This window comes from Gastrolobium bilobum, unplaced genomic scaffold, assembly GCF_033153095.1.
Source record: "Gastrolobium bilobum isolate Gb01-03AN ecotype WA unplaced genomic scaffold, APGP_CSIRO_Gbil_v1 utg918, whole genome shotgun sequence".
Classification (NCBI taxonomy): domain Eukaryota; kingdom Viridiplantae; phylum Streptophyta; class Magnoliopsida; order Fabales; family Fabaceae; genus Gastrolobium; species Gastrolobium bilobum.
In genome coordinates, this window is record NW_026898111.1 from 136822 (window position 1) to 155864 (window position 19043).

General features: G+C 36.2%; 1 protein-coding gene across 2 annotated transcripts in view; it reads right to left on the reverse strand.

Annotated features, from left to right (window-relative positions):
- The window catches only part of LOC133312944 (protease Do-like 7), a 29251-nt gene extending 11256 nt beyond the window's left edge, over positions 1 to 17995 (reverse strand). Inside the window, exons 1-17 of one of the 2 annotated variants that reach the window (XM_061514237.1) lie at positions 17461 to 17995; positions 17292 to 17362; positions 16253 to 16387; positions 15607 to 15665; positions 15466 to 15502; positions 14890 to 15015; positions 14662 to 14751; positions 13611 to 13676; positions 13470 to 13526; positions 13321 to 13386; positions 12564 to 12671; positions 11290 to 11370; positions 10734 to 10783; positions 10204 to 10369; positions 2428 to 2940; positions 559 to 741; positions 360 to 465 (exon numbers count right to left, since the gene is read on the reverse strand). In XM_061514237.1, the coding sequence (XP_061370221.1) occupies positions 360 to 465; positions 559 to 741; positions 2428 to 2940; positions 10204 to 10369; positions 10734 to 10783; positions 11290 to 11370; positions 12564 to 12671; positions 13321 to 13386; positions 13470 to 13526; positions 13611 to 13676; positions 14662 to 14751; positions 14890 to 15015; positions 15466 to 15502; positions 15607 to 15665; positions 16253 to 16387; positions 17292 to 17362; positions 17461 to 17755 (2209 nt within the window). In that variant the 5' untranslated portion in view covers positions 17756 to 17995. Of the gene's footprint in view, positions 1 to 359; positions 466 to 558; positions 742 to 2427; positions 2941 to 10203; positions 10370 to 10733; positions 10784 to 11289; positions 11371 to 12563; positions 12672 to 13320; positions 13387 to 13469; positions 13527 to 13610; positions 13677 to 14661; positions 14752 to 14889; positions 15016 to 15465; positions 15503 to 15606; positions 15666 to 16252; positions 16388 to 17291; positions 17363 to 17460 lie in introns of those variants that run through there. The other variant, XM_061514238.1, reaches the window with a different exon arrangement.
- Between the last annotated feature and the right edge of the window lie 1048 nt (positions 17996 to 19043).

A 19043-nucleotide genomic window follows, 5' to 3' on the forward strand; every position in this document is an offset into this window, starting at 1 on the left:
CTTAAAATGTTCTCTTATCTGTTGCTAGAGTTATTTAATCATTTATCAAAATCAATAAACTTCCACACAAAAAAGCAAAACTATAAAATATCAGCTACAAAAGTTTATCACGTCCACAGTTATCACGCTACCCTCGCTGTCACTGGTATGATAAGTGTTCCTTGAGAGAAAGGGGACCAAAGAAATTGGACCTCAGAGCAACAGCAAATAAAAAAATCCCAAATTCTTTTTTCTTTTCAGTCCCTAGGGGGAGCCAGTTAGCTTTTCTCCATTTAGCCAAGGTATGGATAGTAGTCTTTATGGGTCCGTTGCAGTCACATTAAAACAGTAGAAATTAGCAATTACATGGTGAAACCCACCTGGAAGTAACTCTGCAGCGCGAACCACTGAGGCGCCAACAAGTCCCAAAGCAGAGGGATCATATGATATGAGAGCATAATTATGGACAGGATGGAGAAATACCACCTACAATTAAGAAATAGGGACAAGAAGCTAAAGAAAGACAGTTTTCATGTTTATTCATTTGTATTAGGATCCCATTCTTTTAGAAAGATTTACCTCTCCTGGAATTTCAACTGGGAAAGCAGCGAAGGATAGCATCACATCAGAGGAAGATATTGCAACTGTATTCTTGTCAACTGCAACTAATCCCATATCTTGAGAGTGATATATTATGACACCAGTTCCAAAAAAGTGCTGTGAATGAACGCCATCAAGCATACAAGATGGAGGAACATGAACCTGCATTTCCCACAGGAATTTAGTATAACAAGTTTCAAGGTATATGATTACATTTCCATGAATGACATTTTTAAATACTATGGCCAAGAATGTTATTTTTGGGTAAATTCAAAAGTATGTCAAATGATGGGAGAGAAAAAGTGGGAGGGAAAGTGGAGGTTAATAGTTGGGTAACAAAATAATTTCCATTACTACGGAAAGCAACATACTCACCCCTCATCATGGGAATGAAAATAAAGCAAAACATGGAAATGTCACTTTCTTGGGAATCAATAACGTTTAATAATTTTTAAAGCTTGTCCCAAACATAAAAATGTCATATTCCCTAGCATACTTTCACAGAAATAACTTGACAATCCTTGTAACAAACACAACCTTAAAAAAAGATTACTTGATTGTTAATAAAATTGTTAAGTCGGACATCATAACACAAACAGTAGGACAGGTTGCTAATGAAGAACAGGTAGGAGACACTGAAGTAAGCTAATATGCATCAATTCTAGAAAATTCTAGGATATGATAAATAAACTACTATAAATATATGGATAAAGGATTTCTCCGGTCTATGGAGATAAGTTATCTCCGGTGAGCCCAAAACGACGTCATTTTAGGGCGAAAATCAAGGTATTTTTGTAATTATAATATATTGCAGGGTTATATTAGTCTTTATCATTATAATTTTTTAATCTTATAACCCCAAAACGACGTCGTTTTGAACTCACTGGAGATAACTTTATCTCTGATGACTGGAGAAATACTCTTCCCTAAATATATATACCTGAATATATCGCTAAATAGCACCGAAATTAAAATTAACATAGTTAGGCTTATTATCTTATCATTTTGTAAACGAACAAAAATGCCTCCCCCCCCCCCCCAAACAAAAAAATAAAAAAAAAATTGAACTTCAATGGTCAAAGCTTTTTGGGTCAGAATGAAAGTTTTCCCTGTTCCAAATATCAGAAACATACATCAAAATGCAACTAATCATAAGATTGAAACATTTCAAAACACGTTTCTAATCAGTTAAAAAATAACTTCCAATTAAGCCAAAAGACAAAAAAAAACCAAAGCCCACCAAAAAAATTGTTAAATTTTGCTAAATATTATATAATAATTTGTTAGAACTTAGAACTGAAAAGAAGCTTAGACAGTAATAGAAAGGAAGTCACAGAATTCTATTGCGCTCAGTGATATTGAACAGATATCAGAGGCTTGTGGAATGGAAATTAAACTGCAAGGGAAAGATACAGCATGTGTTCTTAGAGCCCTGCACTCTCCTATTCTCTCTCTCTTCAACTCAATTCCTTCTCCCCTCGCTTCCCTCCCCTCATCCCTTTTTATGCTTTCTGATTCCCATTCTGTTACAACTAGTTTTTCTGCCCAAAATCTAGTCACACGCATTCATTGCCTTGTCTATGGCTCTAATCACCTGTGGCTCTTCCTAGTGTAAACCCTGATGATAGGTGGTGTCCTAACATAATTTTTTTATCAAAATGAACCGAAACTCTTCTGACACCCCCAAAATTTACTAAATTTGTAAAAGTTTTGGTACTTTTTAATGAGGTTATCTTGAAACTCAAGGAGGATACCCCAAATATATCATTTCAGTATGATACATGCACCTATACCATGCTTTTCAGTTAAGCAACTAAATAAAACTGTGATAAAATTTATGAATAATACCTCAAACATCACAAGAGTAGGCTCGATCACACGCTCAGAAACTGATGCATTTGCTGTGGCAGCAGTTGCTCCTTGATAGTCCATTAACTCATCATCCTGTATAACACCTGATTTTTCAAGCTTAGTTTCCCTGGTTTCATTTAAGGAAAAATCAGCAACAACACTTCCATCAGCTGATAAAGCTTCCTCCACTCTTCGTTTTTTCACCACGCCATCAAATGCATTGTGGTGAGATGCATACTCTGAAGGATCTTCATAATTGGTTTCCATGCTAGTGACACCATTAACCAACTCTTGATTGTTACCTTCACTCACATGTTCCGCACAAGCATGCTCACCAGTTAGTGAATCAGGCTGTCTGGCCAGATTTCCAACATCTTTGGGACAAGATGATAGAAAAAGGGAATTGGGCTGACAGGCAGGCTTAGCAATCCAGAGGCCAGTACTGTCATCACGAGTGTATATCAGGGGAGGTGCATACCATTCATGGCGATCAACCGTCACGAGCACAGACTGCATCGATCAGATAAGTTCATGAAACAAAAGCAGCAGTGAGTTATATACTCAAGATACACCTCAATTCACTGATGCACCAAAGAAATATAGATACAAACATATAAATTATAAATATACCACTGCTTCTAACATGAAAATATTATCATGTCAGAAAGTCAATCAAGTTCTAAAATCAGCACTAAATTTCAAGTTCAATTATCCACGTGAACAAAGGATGATAATTCACTCCAACCATACATGTAACATAAAACATTGATGGATTACTGATACTCAGCAACATGAATATGCTCGTTGAGACCACTTTAGAGTTAGAATAAAGTTACATCATTAAAAAGAAGGTAAGGATCCGTTTTTTTTTACAGATTTTTACAAATTACACTATGTACTCTCGGAAGTACATAGTTTAACCTAGTGTACTTCCGGGAGTACATAGTGTAGTTTGTAAGAGTTTGTAAACAAAAAGTTTATAAATATAACCCTCCCCAAAAAAGGGAAAGGATCTATTTACAAATTTTTGCAAATTACACAATATACTCCCGAAAGTACATAGTGTAACCTAGTGTACTTCCGGGAGTACATAGTGTAGTTTGTAAGAGTTTGTAAACAAAAAGTTTGTAAATATAACCCTCCCCTTAAAAAAAATTATAGATTAAAATTTTGGATCAAAAACTCACAACATGTAAATCATGGTTGTAGAGTTTGATGTTTATTAGAATTTAATTATGTTCCAAAAGATTAACATTCCATAAGAAATTTAAAACATAAAAATTATACACTACTTGATTTTTTTACTATTTATTTGATATATCTAAAAATTATATATCTAATCATTTTTGGTTGAATCAATGATGATCAAATTCTAAACACTATTTGATGTTGTGTCAAGTCATACATTAGTGCCCATGGGTCCTAAGTTCCTAAATCATATATACTTATTGGGAAAAAGACTTCTCATGTTGCATGAGAAGTCTCCTCTCCTACCACTCTCACTTTCGATGTCCGTGCCTATTACTTTTCTATATTTTATTTTTTTCTTTAAGGTGGGCCCTACCTCTTTCTCTCTCTGTAGGAAAACTTGAATTTCTCATGCAACATGAGAAATTGCAAGCCCATACTTATTAATCAACATTTATTAACCATAATACTAATAAAAAGAATCAAATAACATGTACAACCATAATAGCTGACTTCTACAAAATCTAAGGAACATATTCTAAATATGTATGCTGAACACAAGTATACATAGATCGAGGTATGCCAAGTGCATATCCTAAAATCTTATAGAGCAAAGAAAAGGAAAGGTAATTCTAAATAGAAAATTCAATGTTTTTTATCAGAACCAAAATGTAGAAATAAGAAATGGAAGGAAAAACTGGTGTGGGTATTGGTTAATGTAGGAAATCAGGATTCAAATATTTCCGTTTTTATTTCCTATTAATTAGGATTGATTAAGATTGATTGATTATAATTGATTAGGATTGATTATGATTGATTGATTAGGATTGATTTTGATTGATTGATTAGGATTGATTAGTCATCGCTGAGTCATTCTTAGCGACTCTTTCTTGTATAAATACTCCTTATGTAATTTATTCAAATAAATACAAAGAAATACAAAATTCTTTATGGTATCAAAGCCTTGCGCCCCCCACTTTCTCTTGTGGACTTTCTAAGCACAGGTAGGCTGGGCCAGTTGCATCTTCCATTCTTCTAGCCCAATGGGCTCTCGTGTGAGGGGGCATGTTGAGATATATAGTCCCACATTGGTTGTATGAGCAACTAATGTGGAGTTTATAAGGCCTTGGGCACTCCCACCCTTTGAGCTAGCTTTTGGGGTAGTGTATCCCAAGGTTCTTTACATGGTATCAAGAGCGTGTTCGTTCCTACCCTAAATTAGTCGTCTTCGAGGCTGAAATACCATCCAAATATCATTAAAAACACCTCCTCAATTCTGTCCAAACCCAGAAACCTTATCTACAGACCTCCAATCAAGAAAGTGAAGTGACCATTTGACTCAGAAGGCTCCGACGAGTTGAACGCCACTTGACCTATCACCGTCAGCCGCCACGTGCCGTCACACGCGCGGCCAGCCTCCGGCACGCGAGCTTCACGTGCCACCTTCCCGGTGTCTTTTTTCGCCACGCCTTGCACAGAACCTCTCGCTGGAGTCTCCCTTTCATGTTCCGGAGGTCAGATCTGAAAAAATAAAACTTGATTTTTTCATCCACGGTCAAGTCCTCTCTCTTCCTTCATGTCTTCCTCAGAGCATTCTTCTGCTTCCTCATCTGTTCCCAATACTCAGTTCTCTGGAGACAACTTAAGTATGCAGATTACTAGTCACCGGTTGAACGGTAAAAATTTTCTGTAATGGTTTCAATCTGTTAAGTTGGTGATCCGTGCAAAAGGTAAGATGGGTTATCTTGAGGGAAAATTGGGAGATTAATAATTCCTTGGTAATGGCAATGCTGACTAATTCCATGGAACCACATATTGGCCAAACCTATTTGTTCTTCGATACTGTCAAGGACATTTGGGATGCTGTTCAACAAAATTATTCAGATCTGGAGAATACCTCTCAAGTCTTTGAACTGAGAAATAAGTTGAGAGACTTTCGTCAAAGGGGTATGAGAATTACTGAATATTTTACTGCACTAACAAATTTATAGCAGGAACTGGATCTTTATTATGCATCCGATCTTAAAGGATTGGAAGCAAATACCCAGTTTAAAAACACTTGGAGAAGGAACGACTATATGATTTTCTTGCTGGCCTCAACCAAGATCTTGATGATGTTCGTGGTCGAATATTGGGACAACGACCCTTACCCTCACTTGCTAATGCCTTTGCTGAAGTTCGTAGAGAAGCAAGTAGACGGAGAATTATGCTGGGAGAAAATGAGTCAATTGATAAGTCTGATGATATGTCTGCATTGGCTGCCAAACGTACCTTTGACCGTTCCTCTGGAGAATCAAAACGGGATGGTCGTCCATGGTGCACCCACTGCAATAAAATTGGTCATACCCGTGAGAAATGTTGGGAAATCCACGGGAAACCTGCAAATTGGAAGCCAAAAGGACAGAATAAAGGTCGTGCATATCAGGTCTCTACTGATGACAAGATTGATGAGCCTCATGCATCCTCTGACTCAGATGGTGTTTTTCTTAGCAAAACTCAGTTTGAACAACTTCAAAGACTTTTGACTCAACCTCCTAAGGCCACTAGTAATGAGGCCCAGCAAGGTACAGCTTTCCATGTTGATAGTCAAAATCATTGGATCCTTGATTCTGGAGCCTCTGACCATATGACAGGTAATCCGAGCTTGTTCTGTTCATACACTCCATACTTTGAACCCTCTCGGGTCAAGATCGCCGATGGCAGTTTTTCCCATATTGCAGGACACGAAACCATTAAACTTTCTGAGCTGATTAATTTAACACAAGTTCTTTATGTTCCTTCTCTGGCTTGTAATCTCATTTCCATAAGCAAGCTGACTTCTGAGTTGCATTGTTTTGCTAAATTCTTTCCTCATGGTTGTGTTTTTCAGGAACAAGACTCGGAGAGGATGATTGGCAGTGCTAGAGAGGATGGTGGACTTTACTACTTTGAGGAGGATGTGACTCATGAAGCTGTTTTTGTGGAAAAAAACTCTATGTTTCCTTTTGATTCATGTAATGATGTTATGCTGTGGCATCGTAGGCTAGGCCATCCAAATTTTAACTATCTTCAGAAGTTGTTACCAAACTTATTTATTAATAAAAGTCCTAGTTTGTTTTCTTGTGATATTTGTCAACTTGCCAAGCATACTCGTGTTCATTATCCTTCTAAAGTTCACCATGATTCTTCCCCATTTTCTTTAATTCATAGTGACATATGGGGTCCAGCCCGTGTAAAGAATATTTCAGGTGTTCGATGGTTCATTACCTTCATTGATGACCATTCTCGAGTTTGTTGGGTATACCTTCTAAAGGACAAGTCAGATGCTGCATCCATTTTTAAAAAAATTCATGCCATGGTTCAAACCCAATTCCAAGCTGCTATACAAATTCTGCGTACAGATAATGGCAAAGAGTATTTTAACTCCATTCTTGGAGAATATCTTTCCCAACATGGCATCCTTCACCAAAGCTCGTGTCCTGACACACCCCAACAAAACGGAGTTGCGGAAAGAAAAAACCGACATCTCCTTGAAGTTGCTCGGGCTCTTATGTTCACTATGAGTGTTCCTAAATACCTTTGGGGGGAAGTCGTTCTCACTGCCTTGTATCTGATCAATCGAATGCCATCTCGCATTCTCAAATTTCAATCTCCTATTTCTAGTTTTTTCCGCAGCTTCCCTTCCTTTCGAGGCGTCTCCTCCCTACCTCTCAAGTTATTTGGTTGTGTTGTATTTGTCCATATTCCCTCTCATCAACGGTCTAAGCTTGATCATATGTCTCTCCGGTGTGTCTTTGTTGGTTATTCTCCCACTCAACGTGGCTATAAGTGTTATTCTCCCTCTCTTCGTAAGGTCTTTGTCTCTATGGATGTCACCTTTTCTAAGACTCAACCTTTCTTTCCCTTGACTTCTCTTCAGGGGGAGTCTATAGGAGCAGATGAAGATCAGTCATGGGAACCTACTGATGCCACAGTATTACCTCTACTATTGGAAACCCAACTACAGAATCCTCACTATCCGGAGCCTCCTCAAAGTGGGGAAAAGTTTATAACAGGCGAAAGCCTCTTCAAAGTGTAAATAACCCAGAGCCTCTACATTGCCAGGATTCTGAACCATGTTCTAGTTCCAGCACCCCAACGCTTGAGTGTCATGATAAAAATGATCTACACTTGCCTGTTGCTCTCAGAAAAGGTACTCGATCTTGTACTACTCATCCTATTTCTAATCATATTTCATATGAAAAGTTGTCCCCAGGGTTCCGTACTTTCAATACTATGTTGGATAGTAAAAAGATACCGAGAAATATACATAAGGCTCTCGATGATAAAAAATGGAGGGATGCTGTCTTTGAAGAAATGAATTCTTTAGAAAGAAATGCAACTTGGGAGATAGTGACCCTACCAAAGGAAAAACAGGCAGTAGGATGCAAATGGGTGTTTACAATAAAATTCAATGCGGATAATAGCATCAACAGATACAAGGCAAGATTGGTTGCAAAAGGGTTCACACAAACTCATGGGATAGATTATCATGAGACTTTTGCTCCAGTTGCTAAAGTCAATACCATCCGAGTTCTGTTATCACTTGCTGCCAACCTAGATTGGCCTCTGCAACAGTTGGATGTGAAGAATGCATTCCTAAATGGTGACTTACATGAAGAAGTCTATATGGATCCTCCACCTGGTTTTGAAAAGGAAAATTGATCAGTGTGTAAACTAAAAAAGTCTCTATGGGTTGAAACAGTCTCCTAGAGAATGGTTTGACAAATTCACACAAGCTGTCAAAAGAAGAGGCTTCATTCAAGCACAGACTGATCACACTCTCTTCCACAAACACTCTAAGGATGATAAAATTGCTATTCTTATTGTGTACGTAGATGACATAGTCCTTACAGGTGACAATATTGAGGAATTGAACTCCTTGAAGAAGTATCTAGCAACTCAGTTTGAATTAAAGGATCTTGCCACTCTCAAATATTTCCTTGGTATGGAAGTTGCTAGGAGCAAAACAGGAATCACTCTCACAAAAGAAATATGTTCTAGATCTTTTGGTGGAAACTGGAATGTTAGGGTGTAAGCCTGCTGAGACACCTGTGGAACCTAATACCAAGATAGGTATTGAAGATGGGAATGAGGTGGATAAAGAACAATATCAGATATTGGTTGGCAAACTAATTTACTTATCTCACACGCGTCCTAACATTGCCTTTGCGGTGAGTATGGTTAGTCAATTCATGCACTCACCCAAGGAGAAGCATCTTAGTGCAGTCTATAGGGTGCTCAGATACCTCAAGAACACTCCAGGAAGAGGATTATTCTTTAAAAGAGGGTATAAAAGGACGATTGAAATCTACACTAATGCAGAATGGGCAGGATCATCAGTAGACAGGAGATCTACCTCATGCCATTGCACCTGTGTGTGGGGAAATCTTGTTACTTGGAGAAGCAAAAAGCAAACGGTGGTTGCAAGAAGTAGTGTTGAAGCAGAATTTCGAGCTTTAGCTCATGGAGTTTGTGAAGGAATCTGGTTGAGAAGACTTCTTCAAGAGTTGAAGATTTCATATTCCCTACCAATAAAACTATATTGTGACAACAAGGCAGCTGTCAGCATTGCTCAAAATCCTGTGCATCATGATCGAACAAAGCACGTGGAAGTTGATCGCCACTTCATCAAAGAAAAATTAGATGATGGAAGTGTGCGTATGATGTATGTTCCTACCAAAGAGCAGACTGCAGATATACTTACAAGGGGGCCTACACCGTCCAGCATTCAAAGACTTGATTGGCAAGTTGGGAATGATCAACATTTATCTCCCAACTTGAGGGGGAGTGTAGGAAATCAGGATTCAAATATTTCCGTTTTTATTTCCTATTAATTAGGATTGATTAGGATTGATTATGATTGATTATGATTGACTAGTCATCGCTGAGTCATTCTTAGCGACTCTTTCTTGTATAAATACTCCTTATGTAATTTATTCAAATAAATACAAAGAAATACAAAATTCTTTAGTTAAGGCTGGCAATTCAACAACAGCAGTACATGTTATGTTGGAAAACTGAGAAAAAACACAGAAGGTAAAAAAGCAAGAAGGAAAAGATAGGTTTGAGCAGGAAAAGATAGATTTGAGCAATTCAAGAGGCTCCAGATGTCTCTCCCAATTCTGGTTTCCCAGCCCAAGTGTGTCCAAAATCCATCCCCCCCACCCCAAAAACAAAAAACCAAAAAATTCCACATGCTCCTTGCTCTATTTAACAAACTCTCCTATCCACCTTGCCACCTCAATAATGATTATTTTCTCACTTCTAACAGAATTGCACCCTTCAGGTATGTATGTTGTTATCTAGAATATTCCCCAGTATTGTTGAGTTACCCTTCCCTTGATGTTGTATTAGTTTTCTTTGAAATACAATACGCACAATCTAATCAATGAGGAATTGCTTTCTATTCATGAACCACTAGGACATAATTTATTGCAATATATAGATCAAGGTTTTAAAGGGTAAAGCAGCTCTATATGAAAGTCACATCAACAGGAAATCACCAGTATCTGGAAATATATATTCATTAAATATCATATGTCTTGAATGTATAGTAACCGCTACCTTCCTTCGATGACGATCCATGTAGCTTATATACTCCAATGGTACTCGAGCACCCCTAGATAGCTTAGAGAGAACTGATATTAATTCCTCAAGGCAAGATATTTCCTCACCAGCAAATTTCTTAATTATTGCATGGCGAGGAACGCCTGCTCTTACAAGCATATATCTGCAAAAGGTAATTACCACATGTTCAATAAACCACATGCCATACACCAAAATGTTAAATAAACATCACAAGGATCCTCTCCATCGAGGAACAACCCCTTGTGCATGAAGGGAGAAGTTATGCTAGACTCAAGGTTATTCATAAATTTGTCAAGTGGTGAACAACTTTTAAGGAATTCTTGAATACATCAAGAGATAAATCTTATAAGATCATCAAGAAGTTATAGAAAATTAACAATTTCACTAACCTGGATGTAATTATAATTTTGATTAGCATAACCTATCAATATAAACTACAATCGACTAATATTTTCTGTGGCCTGTATCAAGTTTGGAACAGTCAATGTCTATCTAGGCATACATACCCTGGTTCAGTCACATAAACAAGACCACAATGGAAGCGGAAGTTTCTAGCCTGCATTAAAGAAAATGATAAACAACACCATTATGAGATAGGTAAGTTAAAATTAGAAGAGTAACAGAAGCAACCTTAGAGAGGGGTGAATAACATATTGGGAGTTGCAACAATAACAATTGAATGCCAGGTGTTGTATAACACCATAATACGTCCAGATAACTATGTTGCAGTAACCACAAAAAGAAACAAAGTGGTACACTATATCATAATTCATAAGTAACAGATGACAAATTGACCATTTATAGCAATTTAGCAAACAGTAATTTAACAGAAGACAGGCATTCATAGACAGATAGACATATAGAATGAAAGCAAAAGGCCAAAAGCTACTCTGTAATAATTTCTTAACTATCAGGAACATGGTCAATATTCAAGACACATTTATTCATTTAAATGCCACCTCATTCAGCCACTCAACTGCAAGCAAAATCATATTCAACTATGTTTTCTTCAGAGAAGACAATAAAATAAGCACATAACAATCCAAGTACAGTCCAACTAACCTGCTGATAAGAAAGAGGATGTATTACTGCCCCACTAACTTCTAAGAAATAATTGGGAGTTATTGAGTGCAAATCCTGCACCTGAGATGAACATTTGAAAAAAATAATTAGCATAACAGTAAGCAATAATTGGATTTTCATTATTCAAGCTGTTGGTCAAATCGCAAGCCAGGTTCATAGTAGTAACTAAGAACCTAGGAACCCAACGTTACTTTATATTTTCATCAGTTACTTTCTGTTCAGTAATACTTCATGGGTAAATATTTCCCTCTTTCATGGGTGGCAAAATGTGAGATGTCAGTTGGATTGGTCTTCCAAGTTGAGTCCATACTCCATGTGACAGGTGGTCAAGCCCCATGTCAGGCAAGCCAAAAATTATAAGTATCATGCATTTGGTTACAAAGGATTAAAGGATCGCAAAAAACTTCAGAAAATTACAAGCCACTTTATTACTTTCAAACAAAATTGTTATAACAGTATCATTCTAGTATATCAGTAACTGTATTCAGCGGTGGCAAAATGGGCCCAACCCGTCGGGTTGGCCCGTTAAACCCGCCACAAATGGCAGGTTGGGTTGAGATTTTCAACCCGGCCCATATAAGAGTGGGTCACAACGAGTTCAACCCGCGGGTCATTTTTTAAAAAAAATTGTTAAATAGTATTTTATTTGTCACAGATTTTGTGATATCCAAAAAAATTTATCTTAATACTTCCCTAGAAAAAAAACTTTATTTATGACAAAAGTTATCCATATATGGAGGCAAAAATGAGTTCCTAGAGAATGTCTGACTGAATATTAACATACATTTAAGCTTGAGATTGGAAAAAACTAAGGGGAGTGAAATGAAATTAAATAATATTATGAAATTTATAAAATATAATTTATTTTTAAATTTTAATTACTTTTATTTTTTAAACGGGTTGACCGGCTAACCCGTCATAAAATAGGATGGGTTGATATTTTCAACCCACATTCAAGAGGCGGGCCAACCCGCCCCACCCCGTTTTTGGCGGGTTGGCAGCTGGTCAGAGCGGGCCAACCTACTTTGCCACCTATGAGTCCCACTAAGTTTTGATGAAATTAGAGGGATGTACAAAGTACAATTTTGTCGATGCTTTTATTTATTTACCATTTTATGCAGTTAGGATTTCTTTAGCCCCACTCTTCAGAAAGAGTGGAGGTTGCAAGTTGATCACCATAGTCCCAAAGTTCTTTGCATTTGGGTATGTCACAAAGTACTAATAAGGTTATATCCAAGCAAAAAATATCTCACCAGCAAAGTCAAATTCTTGGATGTGCCGCCTCTTTCAATTTGTAATTCAATATTCTTGTTTACACTATCATCAAGTATAGTCTCCAGTTTCAGGAACTGAGTAATGACCTGCAATGAATTTTATGGAGTCAAGCTCTAGTAAAGAGATTAAGAAAAGCTTCTCCTGCACCTATATCAACCACAAACAGTACACAGACGATGAAAGTCCCCATTTTTGCAGTTTCCATGAGCAAGAAAGGAATTCTTGAAACCAATAATCTCTCAAAAAAACATGTTAAAAACTTTTAAAAGATGAAGTTAATTAAGTTATCAAAATTAAGAGGCCATTATTTAGGAATCCTAAAAATCCATACTTTTTCAAAATTGCTTTTTTCAACAAATGGGTGACAAAATAGACATAGTAGATTCAAAAAATATAAGACATAATAGAATGCAATTCGCATTTGTTACTTGTCCAAGTAGCAGTCTCCTTGTCATAGTACCTAAGCTAAGCATAATTATCATGAGCAGCAGTTCGGATGTACAACATTACATCTACTTCTATCCAGATAAGTTGCTGATACCAATTTTTTTCCTTCTACATCAGCCCTCCATAATCAAGTATGACATTCATATAACCATTTCTCATTCTTTTACATGAAATCTATACCCTAGAATTTCACCAAGGACAATATACAAACTAAATCAACAAAGAAAGGAAGGAAGGAAATAAAGGGGGAGATCAGGAAAACAAAAATTTCCCTTCAGACAAACTTACTTCCCCATTGACGCGAACAAGTACATCACCAGGTTCCAAATGTTTATAACCTGGACCACCTGGCACCTAAACAAGTCAAGTATTAAAGCCAAATAAATTAAAATAGAATATCAATAAAAAATTAAAATTTGACACAACAATTTGCTTACCACAGAGTCTACGACAAGCATTCCAGTTTCACCAGCTGGAGAAGCATGCCGTACTATCTACATAATTTAAAACCAGCGTAAATAATCCAGGGCATATTTAAAGAAAACTGCTACTCAATCAAGATAAGATTTAAAAACAACCTGCTCTGTCTCACTTCTGAGGCCAAGCCGACGAGTCTCGTCAAATCCTTTATGGAGAAATGTCACCTGTATCGTATTTTACACAAAGTATAAATAAAATGAGATTCCTTCATGTGCAAAGGAAACATCTATTTACAGAACCATGAGGAAAAAGCAAAGTTATCCAATATGGAAAACACATTTGTAATAAGCAGAAAAATAGAAAAAAGATGTGAGGAATAAAAGTTCTCTTAAAAGAAATAACTATAAAGATAAGTGTCTACATTCATCTTGTTATCCAATATCGAGAACACATCCATAAAGTCACATAGACACAATAAGTGCACTGAAAGAAATTTAGCAATGGGGACATTTCAAACAAATAAAGCGGACAAGTCTAGATAGGTACTAAACTAACTCCTGTAAAAATAGTTTTTCTCATAAATTAGTTCGGAGACAACAATGAAGAATATTTATTCTTTAATAATTACCTAATTACTAATAAGCCTCCCAGTGAGACATCATAACCAGATTTTAGAAAAAAATGAAATCACAACTCCATCCGTCAAACCCAGAGCAAAAATGGAGGGAGAATAACAGAGAAAATCCTTCAAAGATGGACGAACAAGAAATACAAGAAAGAGGATCATGAAATGGTTTGTGCTCAGAACAACAACATAATATAACCACTCAAATATCCTGGTCCAAAGAGAATGCAGCTTTATATCTTAAGACTGCATTTCAACTTTTGAGACATCAAAATAACAGGTAAATGCTCACAAACATCATTAAGTGTTAGAGATGTAATATAAAATCATTCATGTGTCTTCAACTAACAGCATAAGCTTTTAAGAGTGTTGGCCCATGGACTAAGGCTAATGGTCACTAGTAACAGCAAAATGTTTCAATTCACAGGGAAAACTCCATCGAAAAGAAATTTAATATAGTCAATATTATTAGCTAAAATGCAGCATCCAAAATATTCAAGCTTCAGTTTAATGAAATAGGTTTAATATTAAATCATGAGAAAAAAAAAAGGAAGAATCTGCGAAGAATAATCTCAAGGACAAACCTGAAGTGTACCACGAGTTATAGAAACTGCCTTCCATTTATCAACATAAGTTTCACTGTCCATTTGAAGAAACCTTAATGCCCTCACAACCTGAAAAGTAAATCACCACATCTTGTCATTTACTTGTTTTAAATTGAATTAGTTGCTCCCCACTAAAAGAGTCATGATTCTCCTGGGATACTATAGGAAGCATCAAACAAGTTCAGCAAATATATATCAAGAGCTCACTCGTTCTAGAGGTAAAAAGAATGCTGATGCGCTTGATGACTTGCTCCCAGCATTCAAGGCCACTGCCCTACCTTGCCAATCTATAACTGGGGAACCACTTGATCCTCCTTTGGTTCCAGATGCTGCCTGCAATGCAAAAATCAGAAGGTATATGGTTGCAATCAAGCAAAAGACAATCAGGCGTACTCATAATAAGGGTTTGACCATGTACAGTAATTATAAACCACCTCTCAAAAAGACTTAAAAAAAATCATGTCAAACAAATCACTCTATCTATAAATTAAGTTGTCAAACGAAGGCCTAACATGGATTTCATCCCAAAAAGTCAATTTTCTTTTCCTAGCATTTTTAGCTATGAAGCCCCCTTTCATTTCTACCTTACTTCCACATTTCAAAGTAATTAAAAACAGCTGAGGAAACCTTTAGCATAGCATTGGACACGTTATAAAGACACAGAAACAGTCCAAATACTACCTAGGAAAGAAATAAAGGATGTTAAAATATGAAGGAAAAAGAAAATAACAAATGAACAAGAAAAAACTGTGAATAAATTAATAAATATTTGTTCCCTCTTACTTGCATATAGAATGTGTTGAAGTCATTATACCCATCCCTGCATCAAATAGTAGTTTACTATCTAAATTCAATCTGTTCAAGAGAGGAGCCATATACAAAAAGAATTAAAAAAAATAAAGGTTACATATATCTGCAACATACTTCTTATAGTGAGGAGCATCCCTATCCAAACGAGCAAGGGTACCAGCCAAAATGGAAACCTGAAAGTATAAGCCAAAATAATTATACAAAATTTATTGGGTGAAAAATAATCAAAGTAATATCGGAAGTAATTGTCCTTTTGCATCAATTAAAAGCAAGTGGCAGTTTTTAAACACGGGACTTGACCATGAAAACATTCCAATTTGTATCAGTAAAGTTAAGAAAATAAATGCTAATGTGTCACTTTAGAAACCCAAGGCCAAGAACGTCTACAGAAGACAATAAACGGACGTAGCTAGACATAACTTGAAAACTGACCATGATGAGAAACGGAAAGGAAAAAAAAAACATATTTCTCAGTATGCACTATCATTGTGCTTTTGTGCAACAATGTTCTATTGACTGGGTCAATTTGCCAAGAAAACTATCTACCGGTAGCATTTGATGAGCGTTGATATAAGCACAGAAATCAGGTAGCCATTTTTCCTCCGAGAGTCAATTAAGACCAAAAAAAAAAAATGCAAGAGTGCAACAGGAAAGAGAGAGTGAGAGGAATTGAACTATCAAATGAAACATACTTGTCCGAAACATTTAAATCAAAAAACAATTAACATGAAACCCAAAGATGCAAATATTAAGGTAATACCTTCTCACCACTATCATTACCAACAACTCTGATTTCTAGTCCAACACAAGCAGCCTCGGGAGCAAGAGGTATCTCCTCATAGCTCAGAAACTGTACAGCACTAGGATCATAACAGAAGAACCCAAAGTCATGTACCTGCAGAAGTGAATGAATATAGTTAGTTGCATCAACAGGCACACAGAGAAAGAGGAACAAAAAATAATTCTGAGCAATAACTAATTAATCAAATAAATGAGAATTAAAAAAACACAAATCTCTCTGAGAACCAAAAGAATTAATTATAGAATTTAAACAAATGTACAAAATACAGTACGAGCAGGTCTACAGTACAAATTTTATAGGAAAAAATGTTTGTCATTTCAAATGACACAACTTTGTGTCATTTTTAATGAAACTACGTCATTTTGGTAAGTTTTTACATTCTCTCCTCTATTTTCTTTTTATTTCTAATTTTATAAATTAGAGAAAATGATAAAACACACCAAAACGACGTAGTTTCATTAAAAATGACACAAAGTTGTGTCATTTAAAATGACAAACACTAAACTCAATTTTATATCATAAAAAAGAAAAGAAATTGAGCTTGATAAAACAGAACAAAACGGAAATCATTTTGTGATTTCATAATTTAAATACAGACAAAGAAATTAAGTACGATGACAACAATGAAGGTGGCGTGAGAGTTGAGATGATAAAACACTCTTCATTTCAGTAACAACATTATCTTGATCCTCAATTTGACCTTAGGTAATAACAATATGAATATGCTTATGTATTATAAATACTAGTTATCCAAAAGCAACAGCGTAAACACCAATTATTTGCTTCTTCTTCTTTTTTTGCAGGTCCGTAACCGTAGCACACCAATCATAGTTCATAGTCATGATCGCACTTGAGCAACAAAGTTTCTAGGAAGCAGAATGCAAGTAGAAATGGCCAAAATTCCAAGGATTCTACTAGGATACCAATTTATTCGATTATTGGCAGCATATTGAAAAATCAAAACTAAGATAGCAAACTGAAAACAAAGTTCACTCACTGGATCTCTGTATATCGGATGCACCGGAACCTCTTCACGATTCAAAAACATGGCTTCTGCAACCACAGGTCCTGCGCATTTGAAACAGAAAGCGGAAACTCGACTCAACAGAAAGATCTCAACAAAAACCGAAAAGAAGAGAGTGAAATCAATAATAAAAGTATCGTACCTGGCTTGACGACGTGGCGATTGGTGAGAATAATACCGCGTTTCTTGTCGACGATGAAGCCGGTGGCGTAGCTGGCGCCGGCGGCCTCGGTGTCGAAGGAGCGAGTAGCAGTGGTTCGGAGGACGACGACGGCGGGAACGACCTTGTTGAGAGCTTTACGCCAATCCTCGGCCGTTGCAACGTTTTCCTGAAATGGCGGATCGATTTCCATGCACAAGTCATCGGGCTTAATGGTGGTGCCGGAGTCCAAACCCTCCGATCCTAAACCCAAACTCTCATCCACTGGATCTGCCATTCTTTCTTCACTTTGAGAGAGTGTGTGCTGAGTGATTAGTGTGTGTAGGGGTTGGGTTAGGTAAATAAGCAAAATCGCAACTCAACTCACAAGTCACAGGCTCTATAGCTAGCGTCTACTAGTCCACGCCAATGACCACTGGTAAATAAGCAAAGCTAAGTGAGGTCTGAGACTTGCAATATGCATACGTGTTTTGCGTTTCAGGAAGACCCAGTCAGAACACAGCAAATGAAAAATCAACTCCTCTAGCCAACCAAGGTGGGCACTTATGTTTGGTTGATACTTCACGACGTTCAAATTTTGCTGCCCCGATATAAAAATTTAATTTTGTCGATGGATAATATATAATTGAAGGATAAGTTATTCTACCTATCACTTCTGCGGTCTATCTTTTTCTGCCATCCTTCAATTTTAATATGTTAGATCAGAATCTTAAGAAGAGAGAAAGATAAATGTTAGTTAAGAGTCTGATCTAATGATGTTTTAGAGAATCTTAAGAAGAGAGAAAGATAAATGTTAGTTAAGAGTCTGATCTACTGATGTTTCAGAGTGATAGATAAATGTAGACAGAAAAAATGGTAGGTAGGTAGGTAAAAAAAATGGTAAGTAGAAAAAATGGTAGGTAAAATCATAAGAATAAGTTATTCTTCTTACTATTTTTTCTGTCTCATCTTTCTCTCTCTTCTTAAGATTGTAGGTAGAGAGGTAAGCAGAAAAAAATAGTAAGCAGATAATCTATCTTATATATAATTTTTTCCTAAAAATTCTTAAAGAAGTTGGGTAATTTTTCCTATTCCTAATGAAATATCGGTGTTTAATTCACTTAAACGTTCAAGTCTTATGGGAAAAAAACAATCAATTCTTCTCTTGTTTGAATGATAGATAGAAATCAAATCATTTTCTTACTAAGGCGGTTATACAAGTTATTAATTATCTCATTAATTATTATTGGATTAACTCAAAATTAACTATTGAAAAAGAAAAAAGTGCTGTTAATTTTGAATTAATCTAATAATAAGTAATTAAGTAATAAGCCTAAAATAATAATAAATATAATCTTGCCGATTAATTTTTACTGTATTTTTGTGACCAGTTGAATATTTTTTATTGGGCTTTTTACTATTTTCAGTGGGGGCATTATTTATAAAAAAAAAATTTACCTAAAGGTATATGAAAGTTTGAGTGGGAATCATATTTTTAATAGAAGAGATTATTTAATATTTGAGTTAAGATTATTTTAATATGTTACCTTACAGAAATTGTGAGACCCATGGAGTGGATCGTCACA